The sequence below is a fragment of the Elephas maximus genome, chromosome 7 (assembly GCF_024166365.1).
Source record: "Elephas maximus indicus isolate mEleMax1 chromosome 7, mEleMax1 primary haplotype, whole genome shotgun sequence".
Taxonomy (NCBI): domain Eukaryota; kingdom Metazoa; phylum Chordata; class Mammalia; order Proboscidea; family Elephantidae; genus Elephas; species Elephas maximus.
The window spans coordinates 37,766,032-37,791,968 of record NC_064825.1 but is presented as its reverse complement, the minus strand read 5'-3'; the positions used below and the strand labels follow the sequence as shown (position 1 = coordinate 37,791,968).

Genomic DNA, 25,937 nt, shown 5'->3' with positions numbered 1-25,937 from the left:
GGTTATGGATTCTATTTAATGATTTCTAAGACTAGAGTCAGTTCCAGTTCTTTATCATTTTTTGGGCTAGGACATTCTTCGCCACATGTAACTAAGCCTGAATGTGGCTTATGAATAGTGACCAGTGCTTTCCAACTTTAAATAAAGTCTTTTTATACCACATTCTAAGGGTCAGAGATGTCAGGTGAAGCCACACCTGATTTCATATCCAGGCTGTGCTACTTACTATGTAAGTGTCCTTGGGAAAATTATTTTTCTGAGAATCAACATTAAGAAAAAGAGATATCTACCTCATAACACTGTTTTGGAAATAAAATCAAATGAGATTTTATCTGTTAGATAGATAGGTACGTAGATGGACAGACGGATGGACGGACGGATGGATGGATGGATGGAAGATACAAGTAGCCTCCCAAATAATAAACTCAGGAAGTCTCCCTAGGGTCCATGCTTGACACTTTGCATATTTTTACACTACAAGATGCTAATACAGTATTGACTGAGAGCTTTTTCTGTCTTTTAGTTTACAGAATAGAACAGATATTACAATGGAGATAATGTACTGTTGAGAAAGCTACTTAATTCTCCAGAGCTAATAGCCCAGCCCCCTCTTTTTTTTTTTTTTTTTTTACCAGAGAGACTAAAGTGATTGGATGGTCTTTACTATTAATGGCAGAAGAGGAGGACGGCAGAAAGGGGCATCATTTTTTTTTTGAGGAGGTGTACAGTCCACATTCCTTTCATTCACCTCCCCATGAGCTTGGGAACATTTAGTGGATTTCTGTCACTGAAGGCAAAAAAAAAAAAAAAAGGGTACTCCAAGAAAAGTGTTTGTAAAGGTTATGCTGTTCCAGAAAAGAAAGACTAACATCTCCTGCTTTGGTGATGTTCACTTAGCCATGGAGTTTGCTGACTCACTTCATTGTTATTGAGGTTGGAAAATAACCCCAGGCAAAGAAGATGAGGGGGTCAGCCAGGGAGAGAGGATGCAAAGTGCCCCCCACCCCCATAAGTTCCACCTGAGAAGTACAAAAGATGGATGCTCCTCATGTCTGCAGTCCTCACAGCTGAGGCTGTTAAGGGCAAATGAGAAGGGAGGACTACGAGCTTGTGAGAAGTTGCTTCAACTTGCACAAAGCAGGGAGTGCATCAAAAGGCTGCAAGGTGCAGCTGCTAGGGGTCTTCTGGAAGAGGCAGCTGAGTTTCCCAAGAGACAACTCAGCTAGAGGAGCTGCTTGAGCGTGAGTCCTGTTGTACTGGTGCAGTGTGGTTCTCTGCCCATCCAGGCTACATTGCCAGAGATAACTAACAGAAAGGGCACAGTCACAACAGAATGGTAGAGAAATGACATTCTCTTCTCTCTTTTTGGCCCAATACTGCCAGAGGATACTAAGGGAAAGAGATGTCTAGAGGGTGGAATGAGAGAAAGTAGACTACACTGCTATCATGTCAGGTCACTTTGGTGGAACTGCAAGTCTCAACTGTGCTGGAAGGATGGATAAAAGCCTGAATCAAACATGAGGTTCACATTTTAACATAGAGAAGACAGACAATAAAGTTAGAGACTGAGTCGAAATGCCATCAAGGTAGCCTTTTTAAGGAACAAAGCACTTGTTAACAGATATTGAAAAAATAAAATGATTTCATTTTTATACATTAATCAATTAAATGTTCTCAATTAAACCAGTTGCTATTATAAGCCAAGTGGAGAAACATATTAGCTACCCCCTCCAATGAACTGATTGGGGAACTCAGAAATATGAAATACTAGAAGGCTCCTCCTATAAGCCTGCTCAGCCAACGTCTCTATTTTCATCTCCTGCCCCACTGAGTCACACAGTCTATCATAGCACTGAATCACTCAGTGGCCTTTTGACACCCATGTTTGCTCATGTGTTCATGCTTATACATGTGTTCTTCCTCTGTCCAGAGTTCCCTTTCTTCCAATGCCTATCACACAAATACCCGTAGATGTTTCAAGTCTCGGCTTATGAGTTTCATCCTCTCTGAAACCACACTGACCTGCTTTCCCCCTGCTCTTGAAACCAAGTCTGAGCCAGGTGCCCTTCCTGTATACACCATTAACCTCTTGAACATATTTCCTGTATAATGCTTACACTGTATTGTAAGTATGTACTTGTATTTCTGTCACTCTCACTAGACACTAAACCCTCTGAAGGGAAAAGAAGAGCTCTTATGTGGCTTTCGAAATTCAGTACCTAGCACAGTGCCTGGTATAGAACAAAAGCTTCATAGACAATTGCTTACTGAAAGAAGAAAACAAATAATTTCTCTACGGTCAAAGTGATGAGGCTGCATAGTTAGTTTTAATAGGGGGCTCTTGTGTATTCTTTTCTTACCCTTCCAAGGAGATGGCCCGTTGGAGAGTCACTGAAGGCTGGCGCATTGCAGTACTGTGTTGAGAATGACTGTAAGGAAAGACAAGACAAACATGGATCATTTACTTAAAATGTCCTCGCACATTCTAATCAGTCCTACCGTCAGGAAAAGAACCAGTCTTGAAAGAAAAACAGTAGATTAAAACATTATTCTTTGGTTATAAGTAGAATCATCTACCAAAACAGAGCACTCTACTGGAGAAGAGGTTAGTTTCCTTAGCATTTGATTTCAACATGTATTATTCAAAAGTATGCTTTAAATGACCAGTACATATGGAAAGAAACAAAAATATCTGGAAAAGGTAATTCTTTCCCACTTGAATAAGACAGTGTAGAGCATCGAAACATAAATTTCATTATGATGTAATGTATTAAAAATATTAAGCTGTGGAACTTTTTTCTAACAAAATTTTATATACAGCCTAATTTGTGAGTCAAAGCGGTTTTTACCGTCTGCTGTCTAGTCAATTCTGACTCATAGCGACACTATAGAACAGAGTAGAACTGCCCCAGATGGTTTCCAAGGCTACAAATCTTTAGGGAAGCATACTGTCACATCTTTCTCCTGAGGAGTGGCTGGTGGGTTCAAACGCTGACCTTTTGGTTAGCAGCCAAGCACTTTAACCACTGTACCACCAGAGCTCCTGAAGTGGTATTTAATTAGTATAAGTTTATTTATAATTTTAAATTTGCCACACTTAATTATAAAATAAATAAGTACAATTTAGTTGTCTGATGAACAGAAAGCTTGAAAAATGGGATTTCCAGTTTGCAGTTTTGTATCAACATTACAATCTAGTATATCTCCATATTTTGCAAGGCAACAAGAAAATACTAAGTTGTGTAGATAAGTAGCTACAATAATAATCATAATATCTAAAATTTATGAAGCAGTTATATTGCTCCAGTCACTTTTCTAAGTGTTTTCTATTTTGGCATCTTTTATTTCTCACAACTTTATGAGGTATATATTGTCACTAATCCCATTTAACAGATGAGGAAATGGAGATACAGAGAAATTTAGAAACATGCCCAAATTCATATGGTAAATATCTGTACTTGAAATGGCATCCAGACAGTCTGAATCTAGAGCCACTGTTCGTAACCACCAAGTTCTATTGCCTCCCAAACAGTAACAATGTTTCAGAGTTGTAAGAATTTATCTTGCAATCTCAGAATATTCTTCAATAATTCTGCCAAAGAAATGGCAGGAGAAGCTTTTATCTGAGGTATTCACAATAACAATCCTACAGCAAAAATTAATTCATTGTGGCTTTTTTATGTGCTAGATGTGTGGGATATTTGTGTTAAATGTCAGATACAATGTATCTAAGTGTATAATTGATTTTAGCTATAATATTAATTACATATACATGCAGCATGTACACGTGAATATGTATATAAAAATATTCACATAAAGAGAAACCTGAATTAAGCGTTTGTAGACCGTTAGGCACCTTCACAAAGCTCTAGGATGTTCCAGCACAAACTTTGAAAAAGCAGAGAGAGCCATGCTGTGGGCTGCGGAGGTTTTTGGGAAAGCGTGTCACTCTGTGATAGTGTTTGTCTGAGGTCGATGGAGCAGAGTTTTGGGAATGTAGCTAAGGCCTAGAGAATGATCTTCTTAAAGCTAAGGACCGTATCCTCTGCTTTGTTTACACCTCATGGTGCCAAGCAGTTGAGAGGCAGCATAGTGTTCAGGAGCTCAGACCATGTAGCTAGACTGCCTGATTTGAAATCCTGATTTCAACATATATATCTATGTGACCTTGTGTAAGGTCACACCTCTCTGTATACCAGTTTCTCATCTGTATAATCAAGATAGTCATAGAACCTTCCTCACAGGGCTGTTAGAAGGAGTCAATGAATACAGTGCTTAGAACAGTGCTTAGCACATGGCAAAAGCTATACAAGTTTGTTGAATAAACAAACAAAATACTTTGACAGTTATTACTTAGGTCATTTCAGTTAGCCACACAGACAATGCTATGAGGTGTGTATTTCTGGTGTAAAATGACTCTGGTGACCAGTATCCAATTAACATATATTGTCTGCTACAAAAACACTGTAAAATTAGTAGCATTCAAAATAAGGGAAAGTGAAATATCCATAATTCCATTATTTTTTCCTCACATTTTTCAGCTATATAATTTAATTTTTATACTGTTCTATAAGGTAGTTATGATTATTCCCATTTTATATATAGGAACAAAAAACCCCAAAGAGCTTAAATAAGTTGTCAGAAATCAACAACTGCAAACGTGGAGGCAGAATTCAAACTGAAAACCACCTGTCTTGTTGCCAAGTGTGTGTACTTTTCACTCTATCGTATTGATTCTATATGTCCTTGTGTTTTTCACAGTTTTATATGTAAACAGGTTATAGAGAACAAACGTAAGTTAATCTTACATTTTTTCCTAACATTATAACTTAAGCATTTCTGATAGATTCTCCACAATCATTTTGGTGTTATATAATGTTATTTCCTACGACAATAACATACTTTAAACGCTGTTTTATTGTTGGATATTTGGGTTATGTATATTGTTTTCATATTATAAATAATGTTGCAATGAACATACTGATTTTAATTACTTTTCTTCTTATTTGCCTCTTCCCTTAGGATGCATTCCCAAAGTGGAAACATTTATTAGGTTCTTAATTTATGCTATTATTTTTTAAAAATTGCACTCTTTTATTGCCCCTATTGCTGACCTGACCAAGGCAAACATCTTCCCCTTGGGCTCAAGCAGTTTGTTCTATCTTTTCCTATTACAGGTCACATAGAGACAGCATGTTGCTATTGCTAACACGACTAAGAAATTATAGGTAACCACAGCCTGGCTGTTCTATGTCCTCAAGCAGAGGGGTCAGCCAGATAGAAGGAATTCTGAGAACTGCAATGATATCTGTACCAGCTTCACAAAAACCTTTTAAACACTGACATTATAATTAAAAAAAAAAAAAAAAACTTGACGATTTCATAGGTGCAGACTTATAATGAACGTTTCTTTGTTTATTAGTGAGAAAAAAAATTTTTTTTCTGTATGCTTAATCGCTAATCGTGTTTCTTTTGTGCAGACTGTCTAATCATTTCCTTTATCATTTATCTTCCACTGGTTTCGAAAGTAAGAACCGTTCTTCTTGGGTGAGGATCAATGATGCTAACTAACCAAGATTAACGAGTAACTGGAATTCCTGACAGCTTCCTCACTATTAACGTAGCCCACGTAATTAAAAGAAAGAAATATTCAGTAATCTTACTTTACCTACCACTATCTAATAACTGATTGCTTTACTATTCAACCCTAAACTGTTCCAATAATGTTCTTTTTAAAGTTTTAGTTACTCTTAAATTAAATGCAAAAAGTACCATAAAGTGTTCCAAGAATTTGAATCCTTTTACGTTACACATGCAGTCAGTTTCTCCCAGTGTAGAAATCTGGAATAAATAGAGCCTTTTTAAAAAAAAAAAAAAAAATTTTTTTTTTTTACAACAGGTAATTACCCTTTTACTCTATGAAGACAAATACAGTGAGTTATCTGACAGTCAAGAACTGTAGACAAAGGGCATTTTTGTTATTCACAGGTAGTAATGCCTAAATAATTATTTGCAGTGGGTGCTAGGAAATACCTGACTGCTGTAATAACTGGTATTTAAAAAACACCAAACATCTTCCCCTTGGGCTCAAGCAGTCTGTTCTATCCTTTACATATTATAAGCCATGCATAGACAGCATGTTGCTATCGTTAACACGACTAAGAAATTACATGTAACCACAGCCTGGCTGTTTTTCCTCCTCAAGCAGAGAGAACAACCAGATAGATGGATTCTGAGAACTGCAATGAAAAGAACCAAGGGAGGAAAGCACAGCTAAAATGTAAACCTTTCAGTGTAAGAGAACTATGTGCTTGGAATGTTCTTTGTCTTTAAAAAATCCTACCCCCAAATCTCCAGCATCTTCTTTATAGCTATCGTTTTTCTAGTTACAGAAAATAGCTCCTGTTCTGTGAGGCATTGAATAATATGCCTTTCTTCCCTACCTACCCCCTGGCACAGCTGACCATTCACTGCTCTGTGCCCCTCACTTTTTCACAAGTCCATAGTTGCACCAAGGGCTGACCATCACCACCATTTATTCACAGGCCTGTTCCTTCAACTGAGTTGTGTGTGCTTTCAGAGCAATGAGTTGGGCTTATCTATCCTATGTTTTTAGCCGAGGGCGTGCACATAGAAGATGCTTCCTATATGCCTTTTTGAATAAATGAATTAATAAACAAATGACGAATAACATGAACTAAATTTCAGCTGTGTATACATAAGGCCCTATGACTTTAAAACTTTGTAACAACATTGAGAACTAGGTATTGTGCCAGTTTTTTAAGGAAAATTAAGGCTCAAGGACTCACAGCTAGTAGGAGGTAAGAGCATAACTCAGGTTTGCTGACCCCAAAATGCCTGCAGAAAGGTAAACTCAAAGCTCTGTGATTAGTCCATATAGGAAACCTGACACATTCTGTTGGGAAACGTTGAAATCTCACTGAATAGCAGTGACAGTTTGCATAAAATGCCACCCCTTATTTTTATCACGCATGGACAACTTTCATGTCAGTGGATTGTGAAGATAATTTTGTGATGATCACTTAAACAAGGGACTTCTCTGTCCTACTCACACCACCTTAATGACCCCTGGGCATTTGTGAGGATTTAAGTGAGAAAAAATGGTGGGTGAGTAGGGTGAGCCTGAACAAGACTCAGCATCATGTCACGGTACTGATGCTGGGAAAGAAGTCCCTGTTACAAGGTAGAAATCCTGTGGCACCAACTCCATATTTAGGTAACTTGGCTGAGGTGCTAAATCAGGCAATTGTGGAGGTAAATCTCACTGAACCTTTACAAAACTGAGAGAGTTATTAGCCTTATTGCCTTATAGTAATGCTGTCACTGAATAAACCAGGTTCAAAAAGAACAACAGAGTCTCCTTTCTAAGGATTTGCTGATTTTACAAGCGAAGGATCTCCAAGCTGTTGCCTACGGAAATGGCATTTGAATAGCAATGAAAGATGCAATCCTAAAACTGTATTAAATTAAAAATGTTTTTGAGCATCTTAATTGAAATTGTGCTATTACACATGGAGCACAAAGGACCTAGCTGGTGGTAATAAATGGCTTTTTAATTTTCTTGTTTGAAACAATCAGAGGCAGGATAAGTGGTGTTTCCAATGTACTGTAATATTAAAGATGTTATTTTAACAGAGAACATAATTTTTTCTGTTCCCTTATTAATGAACTGATAACAATAAAGTTATCTAATGTGATTTACAAAGTTCCATCGATCATTAAAATAACTCCTAAAAAACCAAAAACCAAACCCATTGCTATCGAGTGGATTCTGACTCACAGTGGCCCTGAAGGACAGAGCAGAACTGTCCCATAGGGTTTCCTAGCAGCTCCTGGTTGATGTGAACTGCTGACCTTTTGATTAGCAGCTGTAACTCTTAACTGCTATGTCACCACAGTTTCCAAAATAAAATAACCCCTAACATATATTAAAAATTCAGTTTCTTCATTTCCATTTCTGCAGAACTTGTACCACTTTATCATATTTGACTCTTTACCTTTCTCTTAAATATATATCATTTATTCCTTCTCTTAATTTTCATTTTCTTCTTTTATTGTACTTCCCCTCTCTCCAAGTTGCCATTACTTTAAAAAAGAGGAGTATAACTTCTTGGCTATCCAAACAATACCTCACATGTAGCATTACCAAAACATCACCTTCCCCCAGGAAGCTGTATCTTCTTCCTGTTGTTTCACTGACCCTTAACACGAGTTATCCTGTATAATTTTTTATACACCAATGCTAATTGGGTACTTACTATGTACCAAGGATTGTGTTAGGTACCCAGAATGAGTTTTTGATTCTTCAACAGTTTAACCAAACCCAAAACCAAACCCACTGCCATTGAGTCAATTCTGACTCATGGTGACCCTAGTAAATACCTGATGATAAAGATGATTGTGAAGTCAAACAAACAATTTGATCCAGCTTCATATAGATAAATTTTTAAAATTTCATGCATATTTGATAGGTAAGCCATCTAAGCTGGATATGAAAGGATAATAGTACTTTAAATGGTGGAGGAGGGAAAGGATGCATTCTTAGAAGCTATAAGAGCATGAACAATGTTGTGGAAAGACAAAAGTGTGTGATTGCTCTGGAAACCTTCAGTGGTTTGGCTTGGCCAGAGCAGAGTGGCCAGAGATGAGGCTCAAGGAGCTGGCTGGGGGATTGATCATGAGGAACAATCACTACCTTGTCAAAGGATCCGGACTGTATCCTGTTGGCAGTGGTGAGATCTTCAAGGTAGTCAAGTGGCCAAGGCAGAGAATAACATAGTCATACCCATGATTGGAAAGGTAAACCTGAAAATTTCTGGACAATGGGAGGAGGAGGGGAAAATCTATAGGAAGAAAGACTAATAGGAGGCCATCATGATGGAGAAAATTAGTAAATGTCTAAACTTGAATAATTACAGTAGGAATTAAGAAAAGGCAATAAATTTAAGACTTTTTCTGGTAAAATATACAGGAATAAATAAGAAGGGGTTACAGAGAGTGTACTTGATCTCCAAAATTGATTTTAACTATCTGACTACATCGGCATTCACGGCCTTTTCCCTAAAGCTAAATTCTCCTAGATAGAATGCGTGTGTTGTCTCAGGATATAGAAGTACTTGTACGCTCTTCTAGAACTTCTAAATAAGCCTTCAGATGTAGACAGACTTTGATGTTAGAAATGAATTGAGGATTCTATTACCGACTGAGTGATCATGGCACTATTAACAGAACCAAGAAGTAAATGTGTATATATGAATATATAATTGAGTTTGGTTGTAATAGATGAGCTTGATGGCTTGATGTATCTGTTACACACGTGGGGAATATATTCTACAGTGGGACAGTTATAATTATTAAAAACTTCTCTATGTCCCCCCAGTAAATAGGCTGATCAATTTCAGTTCTTTCCAGGTGAACTGTATGTTTACCAAGAATCAGCTGCAATATTTCTCAAATCTGTTTATTTCTGTTGAACTTGCTTATATAATTACATAATTCAATTACATGTTCCAAAAATGAAATACATGTGTGTAAAAAAAGAACTGTTTCTATCAAGAGTAAGCTTATTGATTTGGAAAGACTTGATAATAGTATATAGCTAAAAGCATTGCTGGCAAATTACGTGTCACACTTGTGAAGTATCAAATTAGAGAAAATTTTAAGACAGAAAGTAATTATAAAATAAAAGAGGATTCTTTGTTTAGTTTCATTTTGATTTTTACCCTAATTTAAAGAAATTCAAACTGGAAATCATGGGCTTTATGCAAGAAAAATGATGTAAAACTTCAGAAAATATGGGCCCCAGATTTTAAGTCCTGATAAATAAATGTGATGTACTAAACATTTTAAAGCAATTAATGGACAATTTAGATGCTGTGGCAAGAGGTTGCCAATGCAAGAGAAAATCTTGACCCTCACACATAAACAGATGATGAAGAACATAATTTAACTGATTTCAAAGTAAAATTTCTGATGACTTATATACAGACAATGTGTAAAATTGGATTAATGATGATTTGTTGAAAATCAAAACTGTGGGAGTCACACATGTTAGAACAAACAAACCTGTTGCAGTCAAGTTGATTCTGACTCATAATGACCCTATAGGACAGAGTAAAGCTGTCCCACAGGGTTTCCAAGGCTATAATCTTTCCAGAAGTAGATTGCCACATCTTTCTCCTGAGGAGCATCTGACGGGTTTGAACCACTGCCCTTTTGGTTAGTGGCCAAGTGCTTAACTAGTGCACCACCAGGGTTCCTTGTTGGGACAAACAGATGTCTCTAAATATGAAGAAGAAAAATATTGGGCCAAATTCAGGGCCCCAAATTTCTCATGACATAGACAAAAGATGCTAGAACTGTGGTTTTATTTATATTGAACAATTTCAATCAATAGTCAGGAATGATATGGTGACTTAAAAAAAGTGGAGGGGCTTATTGGAAGAAATCTCATTTCTTTTTAAAAATATCACTAAACCACTGGTTTTATTATGTTACCATACAGTTACATTTTTAAAGTTAAGGTGAAATAATTAAGGCATGCAAGTATTTTTTTTTTTTTAATTTATCTATCAATGTACCTATTTAATTATTTGTTTTAAATGCTGACTGTTATATTTAGCCTTTTGACTAGCAAATCAGTGTCTGATTTAGGATGTATGAGTTAAGAGGAGTTCTATTGTATGAACACCTAGCGTATTATAACTAGAGATTAGTCCTCTCTTTACTCTTAAAGGATATCATGGAGGACCTTAAAGACTTCTTACAGAGGAGGCCTAAAGAAGTTGTTTCACAGTTAGAATGTGGTAAATTTGAGATCAGAACACATATCAGAGTCCCAGCCTGTTGTTTTCTCTGTCCCACACCTCTGTGACTTCTTTGGAGGTGGAGCCAAGATGGTGGAGTAGACACTTCCTACGATCCCTCTTATAACAAAAACCCCCCAAAACAAGTGAATCGATTATATATGACAATTTAGGAGCTGTGAACATCAAAGACAATGTTGAGTCAGACTGAGCAGCAGGGGGAGGGAGAGGCAGTGCAGAAGCAGAAAGGATTTGCCAGGCCTCACCTGGCTGGCACCCTGCAGCCTGGATTGGTTGGCATGTGTAGGCTGAAGTAAGCAGTAGCACTTGGGATGTGTTTTCCACACTGGGAGAAAAGGAGCAGCGGAGAGACTGCTTGGGCATCCAGAACCAGCTATGTAGTGCTGAATTGGTGAAAGATAAGTACAAGTGTCTAACCTACTGCACAAATCAAAAAAACCTTCCCCACTTTGGGAAGTACCTCTCTTCCATTTACCTTCCCCTTCCCCACTCTGCTCTGGGTCCCAGTTTGGCTTCAGCTATTGCTGCACCCCCCTGGGCCAGAAGTAGAACCCCTTGTGCACCCTGAGCCATTCTCACAGCTTTGGAGAGGGAATAAACTAAAATACAGGAAAAAATTATCTGCCAGTTCCCCTAAGCTGGGAACTCAGGGCAGGAACAGCCCCTTCGCCTAGGCACCGGCATAAGGGGTCTATGGACTTTGAATGTCTTTCACCCTGCTTAGATCTGTGTGGGCCCATCTCAACAGTGTAGGCCCTCACTAGCACAGTAAAAAAATAAAATACAACAGGGTATATATCTGAAGCCTATTTTCAACTGCAACAGCTAATGGGGAGTGACAGATTTGAGACATTTGACACTGCCCTGATCATTAAGTAGTGACCTCACCTATTCACATCAGAGGCCTGAGGACTGGTGGCTCCACCCACTTCACCTAGCCACCTGCAGCAGGGGTCTGAGAAAAAGTAGTGCCTCCCAGTTATCATAGCCAACAGCACTGGGTGCCCAAAGTCTGGGTGCAAAACCCACCTGCCTGCCTGCTGTAGGGAACAGGCACGTGCCTTCCACTCATGCACTCAGGGTCAGCTGTCAGCCCCCTGCCTTGCTCAGCATGCGCCCCCTACTGTAGTCAGATACCTGTGCTTACTTCAATTACCCTTGCCCATCTAGTACTATAGGTGAGAGCCTGCACCACATACTCGGCGACCAATGACCTGGACACCTAAGCTGAATCCACACAAGAAAAGTAAATGGACTCCTGGGTTCACATACCTAGTAACAGCTCTAACCACTTGATGACAGGACATGAGAGCTTCAAAGATGCCAATAAGCAAAGTAACTCACAGGACCAATCTATTTGGGCATATCGAAACAAAACAAAACAAGAAGCTAGGATACAGAAAGCAAACATAAAATCAATAAATATAATAACTTACTGATGGCCTGGAGACAATAGTCAATATCAAATCACATAAAGAGGCAGACCATGATGGCTTCAGCAAGTGACCAAAACAAAGAATCAAGAAACCTCCCAGAAGAAGATAAGTTCTTGGAATTACCAGAGATATAATTCAAAAAATTAATGTACAGAGCTCTTCAAGAGATCAGGAAGGAGATCAGGTAAAATGCAGATCAAACCAAGGAACACACAGACAAAGCAATAGAGGGATTTAAGAAGGTTATACAAGACCATAATGACAAATTTAACAGGCTGCAAGAATCCATAGAGAGACAGCAAACAGAAATCCAAAAGATTAACAATAAAATTTCAGAATTAGACAACTCAACAGAAAGTCACAGGGCCAGAATACATAAAGAAAAATGACTCAGCCCAGAAAATTAAGCAAAACAGAGAAACTGTCCACAACACACAAAAAAAGACATCAAAATGACAACACTATACTCTTACATATAAATAATTACGCTGAATGTAAATGGACTAAATGCACCAATAAAGAGACAGAGAGTGGCAGAATTGATTAAAAAAAAAAATCCATCTATATGCTGCCTAAAAGAGATACCTTAGACTCAAAGAAAAACAAACTAAAACTCAGAGGATGGAAAAAAATGTATCAAGCAAACAGCAATCAAAAAAGACAGAAGGGGCAATATTAATCTAGGACAATATAGACTTTAAAGTAAAATCCACCACAAAGGATAAGGAAGGACACTACATAATGACTAAAGGGTCAATACACCAGAAGGACATAACCATGATTTTGGAGGCATGCAATGACAGGGCTCCAAAATACATAAAACAAACTGTAACAGCATTGAAAAGAGAAATAGACAACTCCACAACAATAGAAGGAGACTTCAACACACCACTTTTGGTGAAAGGCAGAACATCTGGAAAGAAGCTCAATAAAGACATGGAAGATCTAAATGCCACAATCAACCAACTTGATCTCATGGACATATACAGAACACCCTACCCAACAGCAGCCAAGTAAACTTTTTTTTCCAACGCACATGGAACATTCTCCAGAACAGACCACATATTAGGCCAAAAGCAAGCTTTACAGAATCCAAAACATCAAAATATTACAAAGCATTTTTTCTGACCATAAAGCCATTGTTACTTCTTCATACTCTACTCTGTGACAAGAGTTTAATGATGAACATAGCCAAAACACTAGCCATTCTAAAAATCCTGCTCATCACTATTAGGTAGCTGGAAGACTCTGAGTATATACTGGCAAATGCTGATCTCAATGACAAACTCTTCACCTAAAGCAATAATGAGAAATTCCAGCATTTTGCCCTGTGGATTGACCTAAGCAGTATATGACTGGTCGCAAAAGCTGAAACATCAGGAGGAAAAGTTAGTGTTTTAATACAGCAGGTATATTCCTGCCTTTACTAGTTTTGTTTTTTAATGGCTGGCTGTACATCATTTATTTCTTGGCTTTTTCAGTATACAAGTTACATCTCAGGAGGCACCTAGATATATGTACATATAATAAGGTAACTAGTAACATTTGATATGTATCAAAAAAGCCCCTTTCCACCTGGACCATTCTTCATGAGGAAAGTGAAAAGTTGAATTTATAGTAGCTTTTTTTTTTTTAAACAAGCATCAGATAGTTCAGTCAATACAATTACTTCAAAAAGAAAAACATATTTTATCTAGGAATTTTACATTGAGTATTTTTTTTTTTATAGAAAAATACTACAGAATGGCCCCAAAATGAGAGAATTTGCAATGGGAATATTTCTGTATACCAGTTGGAATTTAGGCATCTAATTGATATGGCTCTGAATTTTCCTTTATGTCATACAGAGACAAGTTCTTCAAGATAACCCATTCTAGTCTTTTCTCTTTGTCAATATCTGGGAAGCAGAACTATGTAGAAGAGCAGAGGTCTAGAAGTCAGATGTGGGTTTTCCCACAATGCTCCTAACAAGCTCAATTGTCTTAGATAAGTCATTTAACTCCCTCGTTTTGTTTTTTTTCTTCGGTCTGAATAAGGACAATTGTTATCGTCCTTTCCAACTACTTTCTTGGCTATGAATGGGAGATAGCACTGTCGCAAGGAAAAAAGCATGGATTGGGAGTCAATGGCCTTGGGATTTCCCACTCTTCTTAATTAGGTATTTAATGACCTCAAACACTGAATCTCTCCTTTCTCTAGTCATGCCATTAGTACAACGTAGATAATAGTGCCTTCTAATAGATCTGCTGTGAGGGAGAAAATAAACATATATGAAAAGAATTTTGTAAATGACAAACTTAGTAAATAGAAATTGCTTTCCAGGAAGGCAGTGTGATTTGGTCATAAGATGTCTGGAATTAGTGATCAGAACCTGAACTAACCAATGGGCCTGAGGACAGAAAATATGCCTACAGCTAAGAAATATTAAGAAAATGGAAACCACATTATTTGGTAATTGAATATGGTGAGTGACTGAAGCGTCCAGGATGACTTCCATGTTTCTAGATGGGACGACTGGGTCAATAGTGTTGCTTTATACTGAGAAAGATGTCTGGTAAGATTGGAGTCGGGATCTCAGTAGAGAGCTCTGGTCTAAAAAGGTAAATTTTGGAGTCAACAGAGAATAGGTATACTTTAAACCATGGGTATTCCTATAAATACCTATAAATAACTGATGAGAAGAACTTAAAGATGAGGATGGAGAACTTTGGGATAGTCAACATTACAGGATAAATGGAGAAAGATGAACCTGGTGAGGAGACTAAGGAGTAATGAGCAGAGAGGTAGGAGGAAGACCAAAAGAATATGAGATAATGTCAGCCAAGAATGGGCTCAGGGAGATAGTTTCAAGTAGTGAGTTTGGGCAACAGTTGCTAAAGACTATAAAGAGCTTAAATATGAAATAGAATGAAAATTCTATTGGTAATTGGGGTTAGCAGTAAGGAGGCAATTGGTGAACTGATTGAAGAGGACTCAGTAGAGTGGTGGGAGTGAAGACAGATTAAAACGGGTAAAGTAATGAATGAATGGGAGGTGAGAAAGTAGGCATCTCTTTCCAGAAGCTTCACAGCGAAGACAAGAATGGGATATGGGAGGAAGCAAGGGCCTAACTTCTAAAAGATGTTTAAATCTTAAACTTGGGCCTGTTTAGTGTGGATGGATAGGAACTAGTAGAGAGGGAAAATTAAAGATTCTGAAACAAGAGCAGATATCAGGTGGAGGATCCTGAGACATTTGGAAAGTGAGGGTATCACAGAATCTAGGGAAAAAGTGGAAAATTTAGGCTGAACAAAGCCAAGAGAAAAGGTATTTCAAAAGACAATTCCCCAAAACCAATTATTTTTTTCCTTAATCAGGCTTTCCTTAATCAGCTGACCTACAGTAATCACAAGTCATTCTTTTAATCCCACAACTGTGTTTTGTTTTCTTTGTGGCAATATCAAAACATATTTTACTTATTTATATTGTATGGTTTTTATCTATATCCCCTCATTAGAATGTATACCCCAGAAGGCAACGACTTTGTCTCGTTCGTAACTGTATCCCAAATGCCTAGGTCCAAAATAGGTATTTGAAATTAATAAATGCAGAGAAAAAAGCAAAACCCCTGAATGCATAAAAGGATTTTCAGGAGAGAAAAAGGAAATTTCTCACCATTCCAAGGACAAGTGGTTCAAACAAACATTTATTGAACATCTTTTGTGTGTCAGATATTGAGAAGATCTGAGAATACAAAGAATAAGACCCGACATCAAGGAGCTTAAAATCTTGTTGATGTGTGCTGTCAAGTTTATTCTGACTCGTAGGAACCTTATATGATAGACTAGAACTACTCCATAGGGTTTCCTAGGTTGAAATCTTTATGGGAGCAGAACACCAGATCTTTTCTCCCGTGGAGCAGCTGGTGGGTTTGAATCACTGACCTTTTGGTTAGTGGCTGAGGGCTTAACCATTGTGCCACCAGGTCTCCTCTGAAGTCCAGTAGGGGAGAAAAATACTTATAGTCTCAAGATAGGCTAATGAGGGATAAGACAAAAGTCTGGGTATAGTAAGAACACAGAACTAGGGTTCTCTCTGAGTCCATTTTCAAGAGTCAAGAAAGGAACTGATAACTCCATGAGTGATGATGAGAGGGAAGATATTATGAGCAGAACAGGCAGTAGGTATAAAGGTACAGGAATGAGGAAGCATACATCATAATTTCAAAAATAAGAGTTTAGTATGGATGGATGCATCAAGTGAGTGCAGATATGTGATGGAGATGAAGCTGGAGAGGGTGGGGAGATAAGTCAGCTCGCAGGCTAATGTTTAAAAGTATAGATTATACTCTGTAGGCAAAGAAGAGGCCATGAGCAATTTTAAGCAATATTAAAACACAGCCCTTTTTTGCAGTTTAGAAAGACAAATCCATGATCTCTAGGTATATAAAACAGCTGGAGGAGGTTTAGATAGTCAAGGAGCTATGAGAGGAAGCTGGCACTGAGGAAAGACTATGTATGAAAAGCTTTCTTTCCTGGCATTTACACCTCCCAGGTGCTCCTTGGGAGAAAGATGTAGCAGTCAGCTTCTCTAAAAATTACAGCCCTAAACCCCATGAGGCAGTTCTTTTCCGTACTATCAGGTTTCTATGAGTTGGAATCAACTTGATGGCAATGAGTTTGGTTTTTTTTTTTTTTGGTCCTACAGAATCTTTTTGTAGAGCAAATGGAATAATCATTTTCCCTGGCCAACTAGTGTAGGTGCTAAGGCAAAAAAAAAAAGAGACTCTTTTTACTTGGTTCTGTTTTATATTCAACGAGGAGTTGGCCCTTATTCTACAATTTATTTCCTTCTTAATTTTTCATGCAGACAGCTGGAACAGCCAGATAAATGTGGGCTCCCTTGCTTGGTGAAATCTCTTCCTAGTTGTTTAGTGTCATGGAACAGCCCCAGCTGCTTAGCAAATGGGGAGATGTCTACTTAGTTTTTGTGTGGCCTTTTCACCATGGTCACGTAACTTCCACCCAAGTGATGGGATGGGACTGTACAAATGAGGTAATTGTGACTCACCAACAGTATTGGTCAGTTTTGCCATCCTACTAGGCTTAAAAAGAGAGCTAATTCCAGAGCAGAAAGAGGATCTCACCAGCACCAAGGAAGAAGAGCCAAGAGCAGAGCATGTCCTTTGGACCCAGGATCCTTGCACTGAGAAGCTCCTGGAACCAGGAGACCAAGAAAGAGAGCTGTCACATTGAAGAAGGCAAGAAATAGTGGCAGAGAAATGATAGCAGGAGAGACCATCAGAAGATGGCACAGTGGGCTTCCTGGCCCACGATGTGGAGTGAGAAAGCTGAGTGCCTTTAGGCAGGAGGCTTGCTGAAGGAGTAGGGTGCCTCCGGGCACTTGATGGAGCTGGGTTTGCCAACCCACAGAGCTACAGCTGAGCACATTTGGGTCGAGGCTTACTGGGGGAGTAGGGTGCCTCAGGGCACTTATCAGCAGAGCTGAAGAGCTTTGTAACACTTGCCTGAGCAGGGTGAGCCTGAGGGGCCAGAGAGAGGTGTGCCTATGGGCACGGCTGGGAAGAGGCTGTCCTGATAGAAGAAGTATATCCTGAGCATTCGTAACCTAAATTGTAAACTATTACTTCCGTAATAAATCCCATAACTGTGAGTGTGCTATGTGAGTTCTGTGTGGCTATTGTAATGAATTATCAGTCCTATCAGAGAAATTGAGAGTGCTGTGGGAGGGATGGTTGGTGTCAAAATTGGTAAAGATGGCAGAGAGATGAGGCATGTTTGACCTCCGCCTCACAGGAATCAGCCTTGGGCTGTTGATCTTGATTCTTATTCCCCCTTGTGACATTAGAAGAGGTCAGTTGCTACCCCCACATCATTCTTACAAATGGTTAGCACAGAGTCATCACCATCATTGCACTAATAGGTGACACGATTTAAAGACTAGTTGCTTATTTCCCTATACTATTCAATATTAACACTGTCAAGGTAAGAAATGCCTCCTTCTCTGGTTATTCTTCCCTTGGCTGAAGATGTTCAAGGTAACCATGTGGTCATTTGCTCCACTAAGCTTCTACTTATTACCCAAGCTCTAGTATTAAGAGAAGAAAAGAAAATCTGGGAATAAAAACTCAATATGATAAAGTGCAATGCTTTTTAATTCTCTTAATGTGGATTTTTAATTCAATCCAGTGATGTGGAACTAGGCGCCAGCAGCAAACCCCTTTTGTTTAAATGAGGTCTTGCTTTCCTGTGGGATAAATTTTCCAACACAAAGTAGTTTTTTTCATCTTTCTGGCTATCAACAGCTTGATAATATTTAGCATTCACAGTCACTGGACTATGCTAGGGCAAGTGTCAAAACATCACAGTGTTCTGTCTTTGGTTCTTAATGACAAGCTTCCAGATGAAGGAAACTGAATATCTATCCTCATTAATGGAAATGGCTACCTCGCAGCAACTAATTTGGATGCAAGTTACAACTCTTTGAAGACGCAAGTCTGAGAGGATTTGAAAGGGCATAAGGGTAAGATTTTAAAATCTGTGATTACTTTCTTAATCGTCACGTTTCTTAAGGATGGCAAATAATTTAAACAATCATCTCTTTTTAAGAGGCAAAAGTTTGGCATAGTTTATTAACATATTAGAAGGCTCAGAAATCAGTTCTCCAAACCTCAAGTTCCCAGTTGTCTCATTCACCAATACACAGTCATTAGCATCCACTGTATGAAAAGTGCTGTGCCCGATGCAATGAGGAAAAAAAATAAGCTAAAACAAGGACCATGATCTTTAAGCATTTACAGTCTACTTGGGGGAAAGGATATTCATCCATTCATTTGATCATTCTGAGTCATTATCTCCCATATCTGTTCTGCTTCTAGTCTTCCTTTCCTTAAACACCAGCACCCTGGTTGTTCAGTCCAAAAATCTAGGCTTTATCACTGATCCTTTACTTCCTACCATACTTCACACCTTATCTATTAACAAGTTCTTTTGCTTCTACCACAAAAATAGATCCCACCCCTCCAGAGCTACCTCCCTGACTGAAACATCACCATCTTGTGGTGAACTATTACAGCAGCCTCCCAATTAGTTCTCTTCCTGTTCTTCCAAAGTCGCTTCTCTTCACAGGCCACTGTGAGGACATTGCTTTAAAGCATGAAATCAGGTCACCTTGTTTCTTTACAGGAAATCTTCCAAGGGCTTCCAATTAGAATTAGAATAAAATTCTTGGTCGCTTCCAGGGCTGTAAGATACTGTGGACACTGCCTGCTTCTCCTTGCTCATCCCTCACCATTCTGTCCATCACTCTCTGAGATCCAGCCACACTGACCTTCTTCCTGACCTTTAGATATACTTGCTAGTTCCCTCTAAGTGCATCTGCACTAACTGCTTCCTCAGCCCAAAGGCCTTCTCCTGGATGCCTCCCTCTCAATCAGGTCTCAGTTGAAAGGTTTTCTCCCCAGAGAGACTTTCCCTGGTCTCCCAACTAAAGGGTCTCCATTCCCATTCCAGACATTCTACATTTTCTTATTCTATTTTATTTTCTCCTTATCACTAACTGAAATTTGTTTTGTTTTTGCGTTCACTGACATCTTTTCTCTTCTAGTGTATTGGTTCCATAAATAGGGACAGGGACTTTGAAAGTCTTGTTCACACCTGTACTACCAGGGCTAGATCAGTGACTATCACATAAACAAACAAACAAACAAAAAACTGTTGCTGTTGAGTCGATTCCGACTCATAGCGACCCTATAGAACAGAGTAGAACTGCCCCATATGGTTTCCAAGGAGCGCCTGGTGGATTCAAACTGCCAACCTTTTGGTTAGCTGCCGTAGCTCTTAACCACTATGCTACCAGGGTTTCCATATACATAGTTGGTGTTTAATAAATAGTTGGTTTATTATTTAAGTAGTTATGTACTGGCATTTGGAGCTCCATCACCTGCACCTTTACATGTTAGATTAGAGATTCTTTTACTCTCTGGATGTAGTCCTTGAGGAGGAAATCATAGGATCTAAATACAAAAGCATATTTTTAAATAAAAGGATTGTAATCTCAAAATATCAAAATAATGAAAAGGCCGACAAGGCCTTCCTAGTCTCTTCCAAGGTCATCTTTTACATATAATTCTTACAGGCTATAGTCCTTTGTTCGTCAGAGTGTTTGTCTCTGTTATTAGACTGTAAGAGCTTTGAAAGCAGAGGCTCTCAATTAATTTGTATGGCCAGTCCAATATTTGGTACACACAGTATATATTTAATATATATGTATTTTTGAATGCTGAATAAAAGCAAGAAGACCTGTGAATTTGCACTTAGCCTAGCTACCCAGGGATCTGACAAACTTATTAATATCACTAATGTATACTGTGTAGCTTGCTGAAGTAATGCTTTCTTAGATTCCATTTTCCCCCCCTGTCATGGCTCTCTGAAATATCTAAGAACAATGTGTTGATTTTATTTCAGGGGGAGGGTCCAGTCAAACTTTCTGTTGGGGATTACTGCATTCCCAAACTTCACATCACAGGTCTTATACTGAGCAGGCCATTGGTCTGTAAATGCTCTAAGTCCTTTCAACCACCTCTGCATTTTATCAAAGCTTCTCCTCATTCACTTTTATACTTATTTGGCTGATATTTACTGAGCACCATGTATGTACTAGGCACCACATATGTGCTAAGCCACGCATTCCACAGCTCACTTTACGGAATCCACTATCCCACACTTGCTAAATTATTCTCCTTGTTGCTTTCTTGTGATAGCCCACATTCAGATATCAAGCGTTCTGTGTCTACTGGAAGTCAGTACTATGCTATATAGGATGAGAGATACAAACGGGAAGCAAGAATGGTTCCTGGTGTCTAACAATTTATAGGGAGAAACAGTTAAGTGGCCAAATAAGCAACAAAATGTTAACATAAACTAAGCACTACAGCAGAAGAGGTCTCAGTCTAGAATTCTGCAGAGTTCCAGGGGAAAAAATGGGAAATGACATTTTATTTACCCTAATATTTCAAGAAATTATTCCCTTTGAATTTTTTGTAGGCTTTCAAATTTCCAAATATCCAATTAAAATCATTTTAAGACTAAGACATTAATGATACATACACACCTGTATTAGGAAGCATCACACTACTATGAGCTATTATCTTTTTTAACACAGAAGTGGAAATATTCATTAGATAGAACTTTAGGACTAGAATCATTTTCAAATGTCGTCTCCAGTCAACTTGGCTATTTTCTTTGTACAGGACCTTTAAGCAAAACAAAACAAAACAAAACAAAAAAGCAACCTCATAATTTTTGGCAAAACTCCAAAGGAAATGCTAAGCTAATTTTGAAAGCCACAGACCATACTACTGCTCTTTGCCCAGCTTCCTACTTACCACTCATTCTTCAGAATTTATCTCACACATTCTTAGATCCAGGAAACCTTTTCTAACCTCTCAGCTTTGTTTCCAAAGTGCTCAGGCATCTTTACAAAGGCAGTTACCACGCTGTGTAGTAAACTGCTGTCAAGTTGGTTCCAGATCAGAGTGAGCCCAAAAGACAGAGTAGACCTGCCCCATAGGGTTTCCAAGGAGCCGCTGGTGGACTTGACCTGCCAACCTTTTGATTAGCAGTCAAGCTCTTCACCACTGCACCACCAGGGCTCCACACTGAAGTCAAATGCTATTTAAAAAATGTCTGTTTCCCTAGATAGGCTGAGCAGCAACCATTACACATAAACCATTGTACCCCTTCATCCAGGCCTAGCACAACTCCTACCCGTTGAACTGAGCACTGGATGCTTGTTACTGCCTTTCCACTAAGCTCCAAAGGCAAGAATGCTCATTTTTTTCCCAAAAATACGTGATTTTATTTAATAAAACCAAATAAATAAATATACCAAAGATCTCTATATACAGAACATACTTGATGAACAGGAAAAAAATGAATATTATACTATTAGTCTCAAATTCGTGAAAAAGGACAATGTCAATAAGGGACAAATCCATCTACTGACACTTCAAGAACACAGCGGTGAGTCTCAATTTTGGAATAAAACCAGCGGTGAGGTTTAATGTATGAAAACGACAATAAATAGATTCTGCTCTGCCCCCGTAAACTTGTGGCTCCATGTCTTACTGGCGAAATCTAGTCGAAATGGCAGCCATAAAAGTTTCAGAGATACAAGATTTAAGCAATAAGCCATGGCAGGCTGCCGCAGGGTTTACTGCTGTCCACAGTTGTTGCTACTTAAACCAAGGTTACAAACCAGCCATGCAGCTGTGCATGAAATTACAGAATCCTAATCTGCCCACATGGAGATGCTCACTGCAATGACAGTAAAATGTCATTTTAAAGTTAGTTTCATGAAAAATGAAATGTACATACTTGCTTTAGTTAAACAAAAAAGGGAAAAACAAAAACAAAAAAGTTTGACCCTATAAACAAGTATTCTTAGTATATCTTCTAATTATTGGTAGTTTCTCATGGATTAATGAACATTAAAAAATACAAAGGTTGACTGAGAAAAGGTAATTTAGAGAGGTAGAAAGTAGATTAGTGGTTGCCTGGACCTGGGGGTGAGAGTGGGAAGTACACTGTAAATGGGCAAGAGGGATCTTACTGGGGGCATGAAAATGTTCTAAAATTGATCATCACTGGGTAAGGTCACTAAAAATCACTGAGTTGTACACTTTAATGGGGGATCTTATGATATGTAAAATATACCTCAATACAGTTGTTAAAAAAAAAAAAAAGTTTAGGTAAAAAGTGTTTTCCTTGCCTCCTTCCCTGCCCCATAAAAGATACAATGGTTGAAAAGTATAGCACAAACCTTTCAAAAACCGATGTGTCATCAAGCACTTAATTTTACTTTTTTTAACTCTAAATTTCTGGAGTCTTTAAAAAACTTTTCATTTCGTCTCAGACAAGTGAAAAGCACCTTTTTTCTCCTTTATTGTGGTATCAAAAAACCAAACCTGTTGCCATCAAGTCGATTCTGACTCCTAACGACCGTATAGGACAGAGTAGAACTGACCCATAGGGTTTCCAGGCTATAAACTTTACAGAAGCAGACTGCCACAGCTTTCTCCTGTGGAGTGGCCGATGGGTTCAAATTGCTGACCCTTTGGTTAGCAGCTGAGAGCTTAACCACTATACCACCAGGAATTCTTTCAACGTTTTTTACACGTACAATTCAGTGACAATAATTACATTCATCATGTTGTGCAATATTTGTTTACAGGATGTTGCTACTACGTATTCCCAAATTTTCCCAATACCCGTAACAGAAGCTCAGTGTCTCCTTAGTACTCTTTCCCCTCACTCTCACTCCAGAGAACTGCTAATAAACTTTGATCTCTATACATTTGCCCATTCCAGACCTGAAAAGCACTACCTGACAATGACATTGCTATTTAGTCTTGCTTTCTTCTCCAGTCTTGAAATCAGGTGGGCGTTCTGTTCAGAGGACCCTAGACAGCCGTTGCCAGGACACCAGGGCTGGTGATGGGTGCATCTGCCAGTGTGGACACAAGTTCAGCAGCTGACTGGCCTTTGGGCCAACTGTTTGTATTTGGGGCCACAGATTATTTATAATGATTGGATTTCAAGCTTTGTAGCATGGGAAAATATTAACAAAGAAGAACACAAACAAAACTGAAAATCACAGACTCAAAGGAAAGGATACAAGCCATCCCTTAGGAGTCAGCGTTTCATTTTTAAATGCCTTTGTAGAGCGCGAAGGGAATAACTCGTCTCTTAAAGGCATCCCGGAAAAATCAGAGACAGAATTACTAACCCAAAAACTATCCATCCATACATCCATCCGTCTATCCATCCATGAATTCATTCACTCACAAATATTTGAAACCCTGCTTAATATTGGAAACCCTGGTGGCATAATTAAGTTGCCAAAAGGAGCATTGGTGGCTCAGTGGTTAAATTGATCAACTGCTAACTGGAAGGTCAGAAGTTTGAAACCATCAGCGGCTCCACAGGAGAAAGACATGGCAGTGTACTTCAGTAGATATTCCCACCCTTGGAAACCTTATGGGGTCACTATGAGTCAGAATCGACTCGACTGTAGTAGGTCTAATATGTGCCAAGTACTCTCTAGAACCTAGAGATAAAGTGGCGAATTAAAAGTACAACAAAACTCTGTACTCATTCATCTTACGGGAATGGGTAGGGAGCAAAAAAAAAAAAAAGTGATAATGAAAATACTACTTATTTAGAACTTACTTGTCTAAGGCATTTTGCTAATTGCTTTGCATACATGATCTCATTTAATCCTTCTGAAAATTGTATTATCCCCATTTTGCACATGAGGAAACTAAGACTCAAAGCAGTAAAATACCTTGTTTCCAGCTGAAAAACTAGAGCTAGGACCCTCTCCAAGTTTGTCAAAGCCCAAAGCCTGCGCTGTTAACTACTATAAATGCTGCTTATACGAAGAGACCTGACAACTGTCAGTAGTTTAATGAGGACTACCCTCAGAATTTGCACATAAAAGTACACTCTAAAAAGTTATAAATATTTTTTTCGGAAAAAAAGGGGATCTCTGCTTACATTTTTTTTTTTCTGCTTACATATGAGAATTTTTGGTTAAAAAAATTATAAATTGATACTTTCTCGCTCCTCAAGAAAGCTATAAATATGTTAATTTCCTCACATTGGAGTCCTTTAGTTAATATTTTGTGCCTAAATAGCAAATTATGATTTTGTTTTATACAGACTCACAACATAGAAAGAAAAGCCATGACATTTTGTGTCATTCATTACAAGACTACTGATGATGGAAAATTTTCTCTCTAGGAACTTTCAGAAACGTGGTAATCTTAATCAATTAAATTATAGGGCGGTCTTTTTTCTTTTCTCTTTCTGTCCCCTCGCGGTGCCCCCATTACTACTTTCAAGAGGTGTTGTTTTTAAAATCAAATCCCATTGGCAAGAGTATTTTTTCCAATAATCAGCTCATATTCTATCCACTTCTACATACTTGTAGTACAAGTTATCCACTTTTACCTTGACTAAATAAATTTTTTTTCTGATGTTACGACCTTTCAATTATTTATAGACTAATAACAAGATTCTATCAATTTCACTATTTCATAAGGTTTTACTTACCAAGCTCTTTTCATATCCCCTTATAAGCCAGAAGATATATTAACATACCATAACATGGATGTTGTTCCTAGGTGCTGTTGAGTCAGTCCCGACTCATCATGACCCTATGTGCAACACTGGCCAGTCCTTCACCATCCCCACAATCGTTGCTATGTTTGAGTTCACTGTTGCAGCCAGTGTGTCAATCCATCCCATTGAGGGTCTTCCTCTTTTTCACTGACCCACTACTTTACCAAGCATGATGTCCTTCTCCAGGGACTGGTCCCTCCTGATAACATGTCCGAAGTACGCGAGACAAAGTCTTGCCACCCTTGCTTCAAAGGAGCATTCTGGCTACACTTATTCCAAGACGGATTTGTTTGTTCTTCTGGCAGTCCTTGGTATATTCAATATTCTTCTCCAACACCACAACTCTAAGGCTCAGTCAGTTCTTTGGTCTTCCTTATTCATTGTCCAGCTTTGTCATGCATATGAGGCTACTGAAAATACTATGGCTTAGGTCAGGCACACCTTAGTCCTTAAAGTGACAGCTTTGCTTT

The 25,937-nt window shown here is 38.5% G+C and overlaps 1 protein-coding gene and 1 long non-coding RNA gene across 18 annotated transcripts in view; one reads left to right on the top strand and one right to left on the bottom strand.

Annotated features, from left to right (window-relative positions):
- Positions 1-25,937, bottom strand: part of DLG2 (discs large MAGUK scaffold protein 2) — a 2,175,949-nt gene that overhangs the window by 427,967 nt on the left and 1,722,045 nt on the right. For all 15 annotated transcript variants that reach the window (XM_049891082.1, XM_049891084.1, XM_049891085.1 and 12 more), the window contains one exon: positions 2,361-2,429. In XM_049891082.1, coding sequence (XP_049747039.1) covers positions 2,361-2,429 — 69 coding nt within the window. The remainder of the gene's footprint in view (positions 1-2,360; positions 2,430-25,937) is intronic.
- The window catches only part of LOC126079782 (uncharacterized), a 262,037-nt gene that overhangs the window by 149,374 nt on the left and 86,726 nt on the right, over positions 1-25,937 (top strand). For all 3 annotated transcript variants that reach the window (XR_007518251.1, XR_007518250.1, XR_007518252.1), the window contains one exon: positions 18,679-18,805. This is a non-coding gene — a long non-coding RNA (uncharacterized LOC126079782). The remainder of the gene's footprint in view (positions 1-18,678; positions 18,806-25,937) is intronic.